The sequence below is a fragment of the Protobothrops mucrosquamatus genome, unplaced genomic scaffold, assembly GCF_001527695.2.
Source record: "Protobothrops mucrosquamatus isolate PMUCROS unplaced genomic scaffold, P.Mucros_1.0 scaffold450, whole genome shotgun sequence".
Taxonomy (NCBI): Eukaryota; Metazoa; Chordata; class Lepidosauria; order Squamata; family Viperidae; genus Protobothrops; species Protobothrops mucrosquamatus.
This window is the reverse complement of record NW_015386773.1, coordinates 159,560-177,545: the sequence shown is the minus strand read 5'-3', so window position 1 is coordinate 177,545 and position 17,986 is coordinate 159,560. Positions and strand designations below refer to the sequence as shown.

The following is a 17,986-nucleotide window of genomic DNA, read 5'->3' as shown; positions in this document are numbered from 1 at the left end:
GCCTGTAGGCCGGTTTCATCATACCGGAGCCACGCCCACCCCATTGCCAGCAATGGCGAAAAAGCTCCGATACGTCGTGCGACGTCACGTGACGTCACAAGTTTGACATGCCTGGGTTATACTTTCTGCTCTCTATTATTTTTATAACTCCTCCTTCTAGGCCACCCTGAACTGTGGCGTTAGGGGGCAGCAGTGAGGCCAAGCCTGAAGTAGAGGCCTGGGCTTTAATTTCAGCCCTAAGGCCACCATTGCCACTCAAAAAGGCCATCTTGGTTCATTGCCAAGATGCACAAGCTTTGGGGAACGGCGCAATTATCCCAGGGGCACAATGATCCTCAGGATCTGCCATGGACCATTTACCTTCAGTTGGTGTTTTTTCTGTCTATAGGCCCCTGCTACTAACAGGCGTAATTGTGCTTACCTTGCACAATTTTCACAAACTCCAGGGGTTGTATGAGAGCATACCTCATTCCCACTCGGCTTCTGCAACCTCTGTAAATACTGGTATGTCATCCAAGATATTGTGACATGTCAGCTTTGACACACGTCATAGGTTCACCACCACTGCGCTACAGCTTCAAGAAAGACTCAGGTTCCTCCCACTGCTAATCTTTTCAACCCTCTCATGGCTCTGGTTGTCTCCCCTCTGCCCATCTAGTAAGTTTGTTTGTTAGACCATACCCAACACAGAAAGTGGGAAGTTGTCCAGAGTCATGTATGTGAGATGGGCAAATAAATTTGAAAGTGAGAGCCAGGTAAAAGAAAATACTATTGGCAAAGGTTCTGCATCCATGGAGTGCCAGCTGGATAACTGATAACATAAAGATATGCACTAACAGACAAAATAATAAAAAGAGGAAGCTTCTGACAAATGAAGACTTTGTCAGAAGACTTCTGATGGGTTGGGAACTCTGCAAGGCTGCAGAAGGCTTTCTAGTAATATGGTAGTAGTAGCTAATTTTACCCCATTATGGGAGTTTTTCAAGGACGAACGGGAAAAGGAGATTGCTGGGTGACAAGATATTCCACCCATCATTTTTAACCTCTCCCCCTAAACCCTGAAAAAAGTCTGAAGTTACACCCAAAATTGCACCAACAAAATTGTCAAATGTTGCAGTATAATTGGAGGAAGAATGTTTATGGAATTTTAAAGGCACAAATAGAAACAAACTGTACTCTCCTATTTAGAATATGAAACATGTTGCAAAAGGAAGGGGGTCATATTTGCTTTAAGAAAATCTTCTACCTTCTCTATGCATGATTGTTTTTATTTTTCAAGTTTCTATAAAATTACAAAATTACTACATGATCTGTACATTTATTTACTTTGAAATGGTATTGAAAGTAAATAAATGTACAGATTACAGAAAATATATGCAAGAAAGTTAGTTATATTCTTTGCTGCTAATGTGATATGCATATGTCAGGAGAAATATTTTTAAGAGGTTTATTTCTGCATAAATTACATAAAGATTGGGAATCCATATATAAACTATAATTTCACTGTCATTTATCTTACCAATTAACTTCTCACTGATGAATGGAGGAAAGAAAACAATTTTACCACAAAGAAATGTAGACAACCCCATTCTATTAGGTATATATTTTTGTCATCGCATTGCAAGAGGCTAAACTAGTTATGATAGTGACACAGAACTGTTACAGATGCACCAAAGAATTTTAATAGCAAATAGAACCATCTAGGCAAGATTCCAGATGCTCATGGTAAAATATTTTTGTTTAATAGTGTGCCATTTCCAACTGTTGTAATTGGAGAAGAGCTACTGCAGGAAGATAAATAGGGAGCACATGAAGTTCTTACTTCATCTGTATACATTCATCAAATAATCACAATTTTATTTTATTATTATTTTTAAAAACTAACCATTTACAAACTACCTTATTTCAATCAGACCATACTATTAGTTTGTAAGAAATGATCATCATAAATATTTTGGCCTGCTTGATAATATGTTCGATCTATCTATCCTGTACAACATGAAACTTTAGCTACAAGTGACATCAGAAGCAGCTGGCTATCATGTGTACCTAAGTCAAAATTAGAGCAACCCAATGACAGATGGGAATCCAGCCAGATGACACACATACACACAAAGAAAATCAACCAAAACTCAAACCATAATTTGTTGCAGAAAACAAATTAATTTATACAGGTTAAGTGTATCTAGCACACTTAACCAAGACTCTATAAAGGGTTCTCTAGAAAACATGATGATTAAACTTGTCCATTTTCTTTTTCAGTAAAAGCAGTAAAATGGCTTGCCAACAAATTATTTTGTAGTATGCTAATCAAATAATTTAAAATGTGAGCATTTTATGAAGCGCTATGATAAAAATCTGAGACCAGTCATCTGGTTGAACAGAAGATAGCTCATTAAAATTTGCAATAAAATATTATGTTTTTAAGATGGCACTGAATCTGTTCTTAATGTAATGTGAATGGGAATATTTTTAAAAATGACATCCAGGAGGATTTTTTTTCAACATTGCCTTAATTAGGACAGTTCACCAAATCATTCAAGATGCTTGGGAAACTCTGAAAAACAAGATATTAAAGCCCAATCAAACATAATACCACAGTGAAAGAAAGAAAGAAAAGAGAACCCAGACAAAGTGAGCATGGTTGCATAAATAGCTCTATGACAAACTGAAGGCCAAAAAGGACAAATATAAAAGATGGAAAGAAGGCTTCATAACGAGAACAGAAAACCAGCAAATAGCTCGAATCTGCCAAGGATGGAGTCAGAAAAGCTAAGGTTCAGGATGAACTAAGACTTGCAACAAATGCCAAAACTAACAAAAACAATTCTTCCAATATATAGGGAATAATAACAAAGTCAAAGACATTTATAGATCCATTAATGGAAGACGATGGCAAGACAATGATGGGCCAGCAGGAGAAAGCAGAACTGTTTAGTTCCTTCTTTGCATCTATTTTCACACAAAAAGAAAAAATAGTCCAACCTATCAAAAACAGCACTGTGGGAAACAGAACAGGAAAGCAGGTCAAAATAGGCAAAAAGATAGTAAGAAAACTCCTTTCAGTTTTAAATGAATTCAGATCGCCAGGACCAGATGGTTTATATCCCAGGATACTGAAAGAGTTGGCAGATGTAATCTCAAAACCACTGAACAAAATGTTTCAGAACTCCTGGAGCACAGGGGAAGTGCCAGACGACTGGAAAGGAGTTGATATGGTTCCAATTTTCAAAAAAAGGAAAAAAGTGAAACCAGGAAACTATAAGCCAATCAGCTTGACATCAATATTTGGAAAAATCCTTGAAAAGGTCATCAAGCAGGGGATTTGTGAGCACCTAGAAATGAACAAGGTGATTAAAATCAGTAGTTCAAGGAAATACTCTGGATATGGTATACTTGGGCTTCAGTAAGGCATTTGACAAAATAGATCACATTCTATTGAAACAATGCGGGATAGACAGTACCACCACCAAATGGCTTTGCAATTGGCTGACCAACCTACTCAATATGTAGCCTTCCACAGAACTACATATACATGCAGAGAAGCATGCAATGGGGAACCTCAAGGTTCTATCTTGGGTCCAGCGCTCTTCAACATTTTCATAAATGATCTAGATGAGGGGATAGAAGGGGAGCTCATCAAATTTGTAGACTGCACCAAGCTGGGGGGAATTGCTAACACTTTGGAAAAAAAATTCAAGATTCAGAAGGATCTTGACAGACTAGAGAAATAAGATGCAGTTCTGAGGTGAGAAAAATAAGGTCCTGCACTTAGGCAGGAAAAACTAAATGCACATGTATAGAATAAGCAGTACCTGGCTCAACATTAATAACTGTGAGAAGGATCTAAGTGTCCTAGTGAACCATCACTTAAGTATGAGTGCTGCAATTGCCAAAAAAGCCAATGCAGTTCTAGGCTGCATCAACTGAGAGATTGCATCAAGATCACAGGAAGTGATAGTACCACTCTATACTGCACTAGTGAGGCCATGTTTGAAATACTGTGCCCAGTTCTTATCACCACAATACAAAAATGATGCTGAGTTCCTAGAAAGAGAATAGAAAAGAGCAACAAACATGATAAGAAATATGGAGACTAAATCATAAGATGAAAGTTAAGGGAAATAAGTATGTAGCCTAATGAAGAAAAGGATTAGAGATGATATGATAGCTGTCCTCCAGTACTTGAGGGCAGTCACAGAGATGACAGGGTTAACTTATCCTCCAAAGCACTTGAGGGCAGGACAAGAAGCAATGCATGGAAGCTCTTTAAAGAGAGATACTACCTGGAACTCAGGAGAAATTTCCTGACAGTGATAGCAATTACCCAATGGAACAGCTTTTGGGTACCCTCTCGCTGGAGCTTTTCAAGAAAAGATTGGACATTTTGTCCGGGATGATATAAGGTCTGTTCCCTAGAACAGAGGTCCCCAACCTTTTGGACACCAGGGACTGGTTCCGTGGAGAAAGGTTTTTCCGCGGACTGGAGAGTGCATGGTTTTGTGTGCTGCCTGCATCTTACAGATGGGGCTTTGCTTGTTTGCACAGCCTGGTTGTTGGCATGCCGTGGCCCGATACTGGTCCAGAGACCAGGGGTTGGGGACCCTGCCCTAGAATACCTCCAAGGTCCCCTCCAGCCCTATAATTCTATGGTTCTAAATGTATATTTCTAACATCATGGGCAACTTTTTTGAAGAGAAGGGTCATAATTAGTTCTGAGAGATATGTCAGGAACCACTCTCTAGAACAGTGTTTTTTATTCTTATTCATTTTTAAATGTATGGCGTTAAACACCCAGAATGCTCACTGCGGTATTCTGGGAGTGGAAGTCCACACATCTTAATATAGTTAACATTGAGAAACACTCTTTAAAAGATCAGTTGGGCTGAAACAAAGAAGGGGTTGATATCAGAACAAATGCTGCATGAACTCTTGATTTAAAGTTCACTGAATTAAACACACTCCCATATACTTAACAATTTTAAACTTCAGTTAAAATTTCAATTCCATAACCATTTTTGAAGAGGTCCTTGAGGATACATCTAATGTTTTAAAAGCCTGGGCCTCAACTTGTGAAAATCTGCCAAGTAAGTAACAGACAGGAAGTATGTGAGGATGCTACTTCCTCATGTGTAAGCAGAGTATAGGTGTACAATAAAGGGGGAAAGGATTTAAGAGCAAAAAGGATGGTCCAGGGAATCTGCCAAACTCTCATTTTTGTGTCCCTCTTCAATACTTTTCTTTCAGCTTTGATATCTAGCTGAGACATGACTGGGGAAGTGATATAGCCAAGATTTAAGCACAGCCCAACAATGTCTTTATTGTTATAGATTTCTATGGAATGCCAGGGAATGTTTAAAATCAGACTCCCACCATTGAGATAATCACCTGTAGGGCTTTTACTATATAGGAAATATTGGATAGCACTGTATATATCATAAACACTTTTATATTTGGAATATGCAAAATATGTAATTTTGAATCATTTGAGTCCCAAATGTTGTGAAATAGCATTGTTCTGACCACATTGGTGTATTTTGAACTCAAGACAAATGGTTGTTAAGCTCTAAGTGACCCATCATGGCCTTGAAATACAGTTACAGCAGTTTCGTGTTTGGAACACAGAATTTTGGAAATTTCAAGCTCAAAATTGAAAAATTTGCACATTTAAAATTATGAAGAGATAAATCACCTGAGGGAAAGCAGCAATTGCCCAAAAATAATTTTCATTCAACTTCTGTATTTGATGCAAAAATGAGAGTCCTACATTTCTGTAAAGTATAATTTAACTGAGCCATGAAACATCTTGCAATTAGTAATAATGTTCATTTTCACAATAACCATAAGCTCATATGCTTGGAATTGAAACAAGTAGCAAACAGGTAGGATAAATGCAACACCATAGTATTACACCAAAAATGGAACTATCGATGAAAACTCCAAGATCTGTAGAACTAGATGTTTTAAATGCCAGCCCTGCTGCCCATGATAATTCTGATATTTATTTCTATGTCCTAGCTCCCTAGTTGTTTATTAGATTTTTATCCCACCTTTATTACTTTATAAGTAACTCAAGGCGGCAAACATACATAATACTCCTTCCTCCTCTTATTTTTCCCACAACAATAATCCTATGAAGTGGGTTGAGCTGAGAGAGATGGACTGGCTCAAGTCATCAGCTGCCTTTCATGCCTAAAGCGGAACTAGAATTCACAGTCTCCTGACTTCTAGCTTATTGCCTTAATCACTACACCAAATTATCATCCACTCTCTGAGCAGTTTTTGTTGGATCCTTGACTATCCTGTATTTCACCTACACTTCCCTCTATTCATGGTTGAAAAATTAGAGCTGTCCTCTTGTATTTTTTTCTTCTTCTACAGTACTTGGATTCCTTTTCTGGTTATGATAGAAGAGGGTATCTAATAGCATATTAGAATTTGAATCCCAGAAGAAGCAGATGAAACACATTTATCTCCTTTGTGTTTAGTTCTCTAATAAGGCCTATCTCATCCTGGGCAACCTGCAAACCAATACAATTAGTGAAACATTATAAACAATGTGTAAATTATTCAGTAGCCTACAAATGACATATACGATAGTTGTCATTAGCTACAATCAGCTCTAGTAGATGTAGCATGCAAGTTCTTTAAGTACAAAGGAAGAGAATCCATTAATTCTGGAACCTCTAACTGAAGGTTCATGTCTTCAAAATACTATCTATTATCCCTAGTCTAAATCCAAGAAACAAAGTGTAAGTTATATTTGTCAAAAAAAGAACTTGTAAGCAAGGCAGTTCAACCTGCTGATTCTCTACACTTCAACAGCTCTGAGAAGCACTCCTCTAAGAGAACAAATTAATGACTAGAAGAGTCATGCAGTAACAGATCTTTTATTGCCTTTTGCTACTTAAGAGTAACAATACACAAAGAAAGTTCATCATTACCTATAATATTCATACAGAAAGAAAAACATCTTTCTTACCCAATGCTTTTTGAAAAAAACCCTATTTTTAAAACAATAACACATTATTTAAAATGTTGCAACAAAAAATAAAGACTGCAGATTTTGAAGTTCAGAGCTGAGGTTTGAGATTTCAAAAATGACAATAACAGTTCGGGATATAGTTAAGAAATCTGCAGAAGCTGTTCACTCAATTCACAATTTCCTTCAGTTTTGAAAATCACCCCCCCACCCCCATGGCGGCCAAGAACCAGCCTTCTAAGTTTGCTTCCAACAGAGGATCTCAGAGCTTGTAGATAGGGACACCTCTTTGGACTCCGTATACCTAGAACAAGCACTCTCTCCAATCAACAGTGTGTCCTACCTTCATGACAAAAATCAGAGGGACATGTTTTCTGGTTCCTGGCTAAAAAGACCCAGGAAAATGTTAGATTCCCTACATTCAGATCTGAATAGATTGTTGAATGGACAATTCTCAGGGCTGCTGACCAAGCAAGCTATCTAACTGCCATTCAGAAGTTGAGTTTTTAATTCTAGCACTCTCCCAGACGATGCTTTGCTCTGTCTCTTAAAGATTAAAAAAAACCCCATAAACCGAATACTCGATTTTCCTGTTACAACTCCACGATTTAGTATGAAATCCTTACCCCATGATGACCGATGAAGACGTGCCGGGCGCGTTGCTTAGCAGATCAATTCTTAAAAAGATTTCCGCCCCCCCCCCCCGTTTCCTACGCTGCGAGCGCACCCCGACCAGTTACAGGATTAATCCTGGCAGGTCCCTCCAGCCAATTTTCTGCCTTTCCAGGGTGATCTTAACGTGCCTTCTTCGGCCGGATTTTAAACACAGAAGTCTGCAGGCATTTGGGAATGTAGAAGAGATTTGGGGGAGGGGGCGGGAGGGGGGGGGGAAAATCGCAACCCTTTCGAGGGGGAGGAGGAGAATCGACCTAGGGCATCAACATGAAGAGACCCCCCCCCCGATAGCCTCCCAGAGACCGTCTTCTTCACCGAGCCCCCTGCACGAAGGGGGCCAGGGAGAGCTCCAGCTCCCTGTCAGGAGGAGGCGGATAAGAAGGAGGTAGTAGCAGAGGCAGCACCAAGCCAATCCTCCTCCTGCGGGGAGAAGGGGAGGCACTCGCCCGCCTCTAGCAGGAGGATTAAAAAAAAAAAAATCCACAGCAGCTCGGATGCCTAAGCAGTTTATTGAAATGCCCGAGAACCACAAGCGCCCAGATCGCGGTCCGTCTCAGGTACAGAGCAGGCTCGTGGGGCTTGCGGTGTGCGCAGCGCTCCGCGCCGCCCTTCCTTCTAACACCCCCGTCGGTAGCAGCAGCAGCAGCAGCAGCGAGAGCATGGGGGGTGTCGCTTCATTTTTCCAAGCAGTAGCAGCAGCCGGCAGAAGCCCCCTTGCCGGCGCTGACATCGGGCTCCGGTAGACCGGCAGCTGAGGCAGGGCACGGGCCACGCATCCCCTCTTTAAGGGCGGGAGCGGGTGCGGGCAGAAGATGAAACGGGAAGGCAGTGGATACAACGCGGGAGGCGGCCAAAGAGCCGCGGTCCTTCCCACGGCAAGGCAGGGCAGGTCCCCTTCAATCCCGCCCGCTTCTGCAGCGGGGCATCCTCTTCCTCCGTCTCGTGTCCGGCAGATCAATCATGCTCAGCAGCAGCCAAGCAGGAGGAGTGGCAGCAGCGGCGGCGTTGGCGCCAACAGCAGCAGCGCCCCTCTAGCCCCTCGCTGCAGCAGCGGGGCCAAAGCGCGGGCTGCAGCGGCGGGAGGAGGAGGAGGGGGGGGCGGTTGCTTCTCCAGCACCTCCGACGCGGAGCTTCCCAGTCCAGGGCCGAGGCGCGCCGGGCGGCTCAGGTTCTCCTGCTCCTCCTCACACCTCCTCCCCGTGCCCGCGCACACGCCACCGCGCTCGGCTAAGCGGCCACTCGCTCCCTTTCCAGGTTCCCTGCGCAGGGCACTGAAGAGAGCGCGCCCTACTCCCCCCACGCTCGGGGCCTGAGAGGGCAGGAGGAGCGGAAGGCGGAGCGGAAGGCGCCCGCTCTCGCTTTGCCTCACTCCGACCCTCCCACCGGCCCCCGCAGCCACCAAAAAAAGGGGAGGAACGGGAGGGAGAATGGCGCGAACGATCTCCGCTTATTGCCCCACTCAGGCCCAGCACTCTCGGCGAGGGTGCACGGTGCAGTCTCCCTCTGCTACTCCGCAGCCACGGACCCCCACGCGGTAGCAGCACTTGCTGATTCTGCCTCCATCCTCTACTTCGGGACCTTTAAATAGGATACGTCACCACGTTCCCCTACGCACTGTCGTCACACACTGCTCCCGGGGCTGACGTCATTGGGGTGCGGGGGGGGGTGATGTCAGAATGCTACATGCCGCCGGAAGCGCTTCTATAATAAGGAATAGAAAAGAAGAATGCGGGGAACCAAAATAGAGGGGTTTGGTCCGTGTTCTACAACACACCTCCAGGAATTGGATAAGCTCCTGCAATTCGTCCGTCTGCCACTTCCGTAACTGTCCTTAAAAAATGTGTGTGTTAAGAACGATGAGACTTATTTTATTTTTTATGTAAAGTTCCCGAAAATGTACCCCCCCCCCCCCAAAATAGCAAATGCTAGAAGTAAGCTAAACTTGGGCTCTATCAACTTAGACGCTTACTGGTGTTCCCACTGTGAAACCCACTATTGAAATCTTAACCGTTTTGTGCCACTTTGCAAATTGGAAAGAAAATGAAGTCATATATACTTAAAATGAGAAATTTTAAGTCATTCAATGAGAATAACTGAAGAATAAGGAGATTCAGTGAGTCTGGAGGAGAAAATGTGAAATTACAATTACAAGTAATTTAGGAATATATTATCAATGATATTGATATTGTAACAAACAAATATTTAAAGTAAAAATATCAATCCATTTAAGTCTTTATAGTTATGATATTTTTTCAAGAAAACTCATCCAGGTAGTTGACAGGACTCAACACTGACTCATTCTGAAATTTGTTTTTGTGTTGGAGCACCGTACATATCTCTCAAATCTTTTGGCTTAAGTTCTCTTATTCTGCTGTACTCTAATTCCCTCAGTTCATATATTGAGTAGAAATACAAACTACAGTGGTTCAACATTCAGAACTAAACAAACTACATTATGGCTCACTGCAGTGTGTGAATCCAGTCTATGGAAGCCAGTGGTTTGAGCTCTCAGATTCAAATCTGTTTGAAAAACTGATAGCAGAAGCCTCAGCCCACCACATACAAGTATCCTTTCAGAGAAAGGTGGGATGATAGAGCTTCACCAATATCTTGGTTAGGGTAAACTGCTGTTGTGGTCTTGAACTCTTTCAGAAATCCTTCTGAGAAAATCCATTGCCTGATTGCTTTCAGGATGGGTACCTGGAGTATCCTTTTCCAACTACATTGTATAGCTTAGGTTTACATGAAGAAGAGTGTCCCAAAGACAACAAGAACCCAAGCTATACAGGACATAGATGATCACCAGCACCTTGTATTGGGCCCCAAAACTTCTTGGTGACAATTGTAGAAAGCCACAGAGATGGCCATGAGGTAAATATTCAGAAGCTATCATGTATTGTATGGTAAACAAAAAGGACAGAAGCATTCAAATCAAATCAAATCAAATCAATCTTTATTTGTTCCTAGACCAGCAAATAAAACACAAGAGACACAATTAATTATGATAAAGGGAAAATATATTCTAAAATATCTGAAAAGGATTAGAGTTAATACTATAAAATACTGTGTGGCCTATAGAACAACACTCAACGGGTCAGAAGCATTCCTTAAATCCTGGCAAAGGAAATAGCATTAAGAAGTGACTCAGACTGATTCCTCTCTGATTCATTGTGGAATAAGAGGGAAGGGAAGAAAAGCATAAGCAAATTTGCAAGATTGTGTTACTATAGTCTTTCTCAATTAATAAAGTCTTCTCAACTCTTCCTACAGAGTTTTAGTCTACCTCGTAGGTCTGATACCAATGCAATTCCTGAAGAACAGATGTTATTTTTGTAAACCCATTAAGGCCGGGCACCAAGTAGGAGGCTGTGATTTGTGCCAGCTGTAGGTTCTGAGTAATATAATAGAAATAGTTATAGAACTTTTCTACCGAGAAAATGTTTGACTAACTCAACTTTCTCTCCTTCATCTTTTGCACACTGCAATAAGCCCAAATATGGTCTGATTGATTTCGGCTTCACCATACACAGCTTAATGCAATATGAGAAACCAGTTTACTCTACTTCAAAAGTAACTCATAAATGACCAGACATCTATAGTTATAGCTTATCCACATGAACACCTTGATACAACTGCCCTACTGACCATTTCTCAAGTGCCGGAGTGCTTGGCATTGTCCTGTATCCACCATAGCCCACTTTGGAAGGCAACATCACCCACTAAAAGTTGTGTTTTCTGCCTTGAAGCAGCTCAAGTGATGTGCACTACATTTTATAGTAGGCAAAATGTTTGCATTCTGTTTGGCTCCTATGTAGTGTTGCAAGAAGTTTGCTCTCCTCTGGTACTGGACCCTGCCCTCCATGGCAATTTTTCTGTACAACTTCACTTATAAAATAATGAAAAGCTGAGTGGTTAAAAAAAACAAGTTAGATGAAATTGGCAACAGTTCTGCCCTTTTCTCCTTCTACCCAGGTGACAGGAAAAAGATAAATCAGGTATGTTTCCTTCCTTTTCTTGATTTACTAATCCAGGAATAGATACCTATGTATTGGTATCTATTCCAGGGTATATGCCAGGAGGGTTAAAGATGGTGAATTTGCCAACCAGCGGCGGTGGTAAAAATGCAGTCCTGGTAGAACATCAGGTCATCATGGGGTACAAAGCAAAGGAAGGGTTTGAAATTTGGGGAGAGTCGGTTTCCTTTCCAGCAGATTTACATGCAGGAGTCAGCAGCTTGAGACTGCATTGTGGAAAAATATGTATTTCTACATATTTAAGACTGTTTCTTCTCTGCCATGCTTTTCATTCTTACAAAGAATTATCTGTAGGGCAGAAGAACAGACTGTATTGGGCTACTGAGAAATGAGTTTGAATTTCCAGTCTTTAACCAGAAGAGAGCCAGTTTGGTGTAGTGTCAAGGCATCAAGCTAGAAATTAGGAGACTTTGAGTTCTACTGTTCCATACAGGATGACCTTGGGACAGTCACTCTCTGGCAGCTTTTGGAAGGATACAGTGGCAACATACTGCAAGGACTAGTGCAGGCACTTGTCAAGAGTCAACACTGACTTGAAAGCACAAACAACAATAAGGACAATAGCAAAAACCCTGGAATTTGCCCAGTTTGTAGATACATGCCTTTCCTTGCATAATCTTCTTTGTCTCTGAGCATCTGATAAAGAAGCCAAAATAAGCTATTTTACAAAATCCCAAGTGCTTTCCTTTGACAGTTATGTCATTTACTTTTTATTAGAATTTAGACCCTATGTAGTTAGTTAATTTTACATTTCATATTATTTTAAAATCTTGATCATTCTAACCTTCTTCCTCCTTCCTCCACATTCTCAGTTGGAGCTGCTTTCTATTTCTGTTTTCTTACCTACTTTGAGAATGGCCAATACACCTATTTGTACTTTGTACTGTGATTGTACTTTGCTTTTCAGAAGAGTGAAGACCTTCAGGGAAAGTTGAACTGTTCAGCATGTGTAAATCTTAAACTTGGAATCCTCTGTGTCCATTTTAACAATTATGATCTATCCCTCGGGCAGTGGCAATTTTACTCTGAAACAATGGCAGATGATATTCAGGCAATTCTGAAATTATTTAAACTCCAAATAAATGACATAAAATTATTGCCCTGTGGATTATTATCAAGGTCCACCCATTAATTTGCATGGAGCCAAATGCCCTTTTGTTCCAAAAATAACTTTTGTAACTAGTTTTTCTATCTGATTCCAACAGAGGAATTGATAGGCTTTCTTTGTCTACTGCCTTTTCTCCCCTTTTCTTTATCCAGAAATGTTTTCTTTAGTGGATATTCTAGTACGTCATTTAACATTTCTGAGACAATGTCTAGAGATGCTTGTGCTCTTTATCTTAGGTCTACTGTATAGATAGGAATTGCTTTGTTGTTTCTTCATCTTTAAACATTAATGGTGATGATGCAGTATTCCTACATCTAATATTTTATTTGTCTTATTATTCCAAAGAACTATACATCTAAAAATAAATTGTTATTGTTGTTCATCAAGAATTCACACACTGCTATAATAACAGCATAATAATGTGGAATTTATTCTTTCTTCAGATTTCTTGAAAATTCAATAGTCGAACAGTCTCAAGGCTATACAATGGAAATCTTTTCAGCAATATCCAGAACTCATGTTATTTCAGATTTAAGAATCACACATTCCTGATGTGGTAGGAAAAAGGCTACATTGTTCTTATAAATGCCATCCATCCAAATGGGAAGTAGAATTCACGTTATTCTTTTTAAAATTCTGATTACTTCTCAAAACCACATCTCATAGGAGCCATTTACATCACTATTTTTAAACCTTCATTCTCTGAAGTGTTTCAAAGACAATAAAGTGGGAATTTAGCTTTTAAGTTTCAGCACAATTTGATTTAATGATGCCATTTAATTGCAGGTGATATATGCTTCTTGACTTTCATTAGGCATTCAAATCCAAAAAAGTGTCTGGATCTCACCTACATAACCAAAAATATGCTGAGGTCATATTTGTTGTGAACATGTCCTTTCAAGCAACTACATTGAATAAGTGTATTCCAATACTTGTAACACAGTAGAAACAAATATTAATTTTAATCATAAAACAAATTACTATTACACAGTATTAATTCTTATGTTAAATACTGTAAGTTTCTTTCTGTTTACTGATATTTATGTTGCAATTTGTTGTATTTCATCCATGTGAGGCCAGGAAAGAAAAATCTTTAGGAGAAGTTATAAAAATTATAGCAGATAAATATTGATGATTATTACTTCTTAAAAGTTAGTAAGCATGTTATTTGCAGTCTCTATGATTGATCTCTTTTCAAACCTCTGCAGGTTGATCTCTCACATAGCTAAAATCTCCTTCCGCTCCTTTTTATTTTACAGCCAAGTTGAGACTCCATCTTTTGCAGGTTTATTCCTGTTTGGGGCATGCCCATTAAGTGTGCCTCTTCTAACTCTCCAAGCCTGATCTGCAGATCCTTATTGTCATATGCCTATTACTTGGAAAATTGTTTTAAAATCTTTGTCACTCAAGACTCACAGCCTATATAGATATGTGAAACTTAGTGCATATTATAAATTAACATAATAAAATACTGGTAAAGCTACAAACAAATATTAAACATCCTTAAGGAAAAATAATAAAAATAATAAAATGATAGTGACTGTTACAAAATTCTTGGGGAAAAATTCATTAAAGATTTCATAGATACAGTAATCCTTCTCTTATGACAACTGAGCCCCAAATTTCCATTGCTAAAGCAAGACAGTTTTAAGTGAGCTTTGCCCATTTATGACCTTTCTTGCCACAGTTTTTAAGGGAATCACTGCAGTTGTTAAATTAGAAGCATGGGTTGTTAAGTGAATCTGACTTCCCCATTAGTTTTGCTTGACAGAAGGTTGCAAAAAGTGATCACATGATCCCAGGATCTCTACAGCGGTCATAAGTACTTGCCAAGTTGAATTTTGATCAGGTGACCATGGGGATGATGCAATGGTCATATGAAAAATGGCCATAAGTCACTTTTTTCAGTGCAATTGTAACTTCAAACATTCACTGAACAAAGGATTGTAAATCGAGGGCTACCTGTATGTCCTATCCCACTTAAAAAGCAGCACTGTCAGCACTGTCATATGTTTATACATTATATATTTTATTATTTATATTTAAGCTGATTTCTTAGATATGATGCAAGAAAACATTCTCTGTGATTTTTGCTTTTGATGTTTATTGTCCTCTTCTACCATGGTTCACAGCACATTCCTTCACTCCTTACATCAATGGCAGATCTTGGGGTTCTCCAGGGAAGCTGAACTACAACATTCAGCATCCCTCACTTGACTGACTGAGATAGCTGCTGGAAGTTGTAATTCAGCCATGTTGTAATAGACCATAGCTATTTAAAAAGCTAAGCAGAGTTGGTCCAGATTAATAGTTGAATGGAAGTTATCTTGGATATTCAAAGCTGTTGGCTAGATTGACAGGTTCAAAAAAATTCCCAGGCACTTATCAATAATACCTGTCTCATTCCAAGAAAAGTATTTCTCCATGTCTATTTAGTTACTAAGAATGTAAATGCATTCAGAGGTGAACTTGATGTTATTACATGCACTGCAAGCTGCTTTAGCATCTAAACAATTAATCCAAGAGAATAAGTCCAGCATATATACTAACCCAAATTCTGTGCATCAAACAAATGCTTGTGTAGATTTTTAACAAAATGTGTTACTTATAGCAGCAGAAGTTATATAATATTTGCATGTCTGCAATAGTTCTGGTTAAAATTGTTCTTAAATTGAAGGAATGGTACCCTATATTACCACTCGGTGAGTGATAATTTTAATATTCTGTCATTACAGAAATCAAAACTGTCTTCCACATTATTAAAATATGAATGTTGCAGCCAAACTTTCAAAGGTAAATGTCCACCTCTGAGCTTCCAAATTGTTGAAATGCAATTCCTAACTTCCTTTATTATTGTTAGTCATAGGGTTTGGCATTGTTGAGAATTCTAGTTCTAATACATTTCATGTGATAAGCTGCCTGGGAAAGCCAAGGGAAATCATCAAAACAATTAAAAAACAAAAATTAGAATATTTCGGACATGTGATGCGACACCCAGAAAAATACGGCATACTCCATTTAATACTCCAGGGAAAGACTGAAGGCAAATGAGGTCCAGGCAGAAGAAGAACATCATGGCTTCAAAATCTAAGGGACTGGTTTGGACAAAACTCAGCAGCACTTTTTCATGCGGCTGCTGATAAAAACAGGATCGCCAACATGATCGCCAACGTCCAATAACGGATATGGCACAACAACAAGAAGAAAATACATTTTAAAGATCTCAGCTTTATGCTATAAAGAAATCTATTCATATGTAAAATTCTGCTAAAAGTCCATCTTGATAATTTACAGTCTTTCAATAAACATTTTAATAGATAATAGTTCAGCAGAACTATCACAAAATATCAAAACAAAGATGAAAGAGGCTTAGGCAGAATTTGTTTCAGAATTTGTTTCAAAAGTACAGTGGAACCATTACTATAAATTTAGGCAGTAATGTATATATAAAACTAGCTTCAGAACTATCTTCATCCTATTACATTGGCCTATCTCACCTGGTCAGAAAGGGGAAGTATATTGCGAACTCCCATCGGTGAAAGAACTCTGATTCACTAGGTCTAGGAAGAGAGCCTTCTTGGCCGTTGCCCCTGCCCTATGGAGTTCCTGTTCTTCCAAAAAGATATCAAAACATGGCTCTTAGGCCTGCTTGATAAGCAGTTTGCTTCCCCAACCATCCCAAAATGAAATATGACATCTCAAGAATTTTACCTTAGAATTGGCTTGAGAAGAAAGCCTATGGAAAACATTGAAGTCAGATGTTAAAGCTATGAACTAAAGTCTCTCCATGACTTCTTTTGGTAGATTCATGTAGACGTTAATGAAATTAGAAAGAGGATGGGACTCTGCAGTATCCAATAAACCAGTGGTTCTCAACCTGTGGGTCGGGACCCCATTTGGGGTCGATTGACCATTTCATGGGGGTTGCCAAGCAAGGCAGTCCACCATTTTTTTTGTCCGCCATTTTTTTCCCCTTTTCCGGCGGGTGCCTTACCTCTCTTGGGCTGGGCCAGCTGGTGGTCGGCCTGCTCCGTCTCTGCCGCTTGCCAGCTACGCCTCGGCCGGCGTAGGGGGCGGAACCACGCATGTGCGGCGCTCCCGGGCAGGGAAAGTCCTCGACTTACGACCGGTTGGGTAGTCCTCGACTTACGACCGGTTTAGTCCTCGACTTACGACCGGTTTAGTCCTCGACTTACGACCAGTTGGGGTCGCGGCATTAAAAAGGTTGAGAACCACTGCAATAAACCAAAAGCCTTCTGATGCACATACTAAAAGATACTGTTGTGTTCTCCTTTTTAAGACTCTATCAGGCTGCCAGTGAAGAGTATAGTCAGCATGATCAATGATGAAAAATAACCATATTTGGAGGATGACACCATCTCCCCTAAGAAAGTAATGGAACAAGGTACCAACTTCAAAATTAACAGACTATTCAGTCAATGTAATTATTCTTTATTGATTGTAAGTTTCTTGAATAATTAAATTTATTACCCAACAATTAATTATTATAAACTACACAATATTGTTATGTTGTTGCTATAGAAACTTTGATTTTGGCTAGATTGACAGGTTCAAAAAAATTCCCAGGCACTTATCAATAATACCAGTCTCATTCTAAGAAAAGTATGTGTCCATGTCTATTTAGTTACTAAGAATTTAAATGCACTCAGAGGTGATGTTACTACATGCACTGCATCTTCTGTTTTCTCATTTAAAATTTAGCACTCCTTAACATTTTTTTCACACTGGTATTTTTGCCAACAAAGGAATATTTAGGAGCTTGACATTTCTGATGTGAATAATGCTATAATTAATTTCCACAGCAACACTGCAAATTTTAAAATGTAGAAATATTAATCCTCAAATAAAATGCCCAAGGTGATGTATCTTTAAGATATTAGCCACTTTAAGCTTCCTATTACACCAACTTCAAGAAGGTTCTTCCTTCATATCCATCTGCAACTTTATGGAGGAAGTGTATAAGCTTAAAATAAATAGAGATCAAAATAAAGCAGGAAATTAATGCACCATAATGGACTATAACTCCAGTAAATGCACAAACACATTCCAATAAACAAAAGCACAGGAAACTTCCCAATAGTTGGCACTTGCTTAGAATTAGATAAAAGTCAATGGCAAACAACGGGGTTGGACTTAGTCCTCTTGTGGCTACATAGGGATTCTAGG

General features: G+C 39.7%; 1 protein-coding gene across 1 annotated transcript in view; it reads right to left on the bottom strand.

The window, feature by feature from the left end:
• The window catches only part of HOMER1 (homer scaffold protein 1), a 64,600-nt gene extending 56,921 nt beyond the window's left edge, over window positions 1-7,679 (bottom strand). The window contains exon 1 of the mRNA XM_015816427.1: window positions 7,609-7,679. Within this exon, the coding sequence (XP_015671913.1) occupies window positions 7,609-7,613 (5 nt within the window). The 5' untranslated portion in view covers window positions 7,614-7,679. The remainder of the gene's footprint in view (window positions 1-7,608) is intronic.
• Window positions 7,680-17,986: the final 10,307 nt, after the last annotated feature.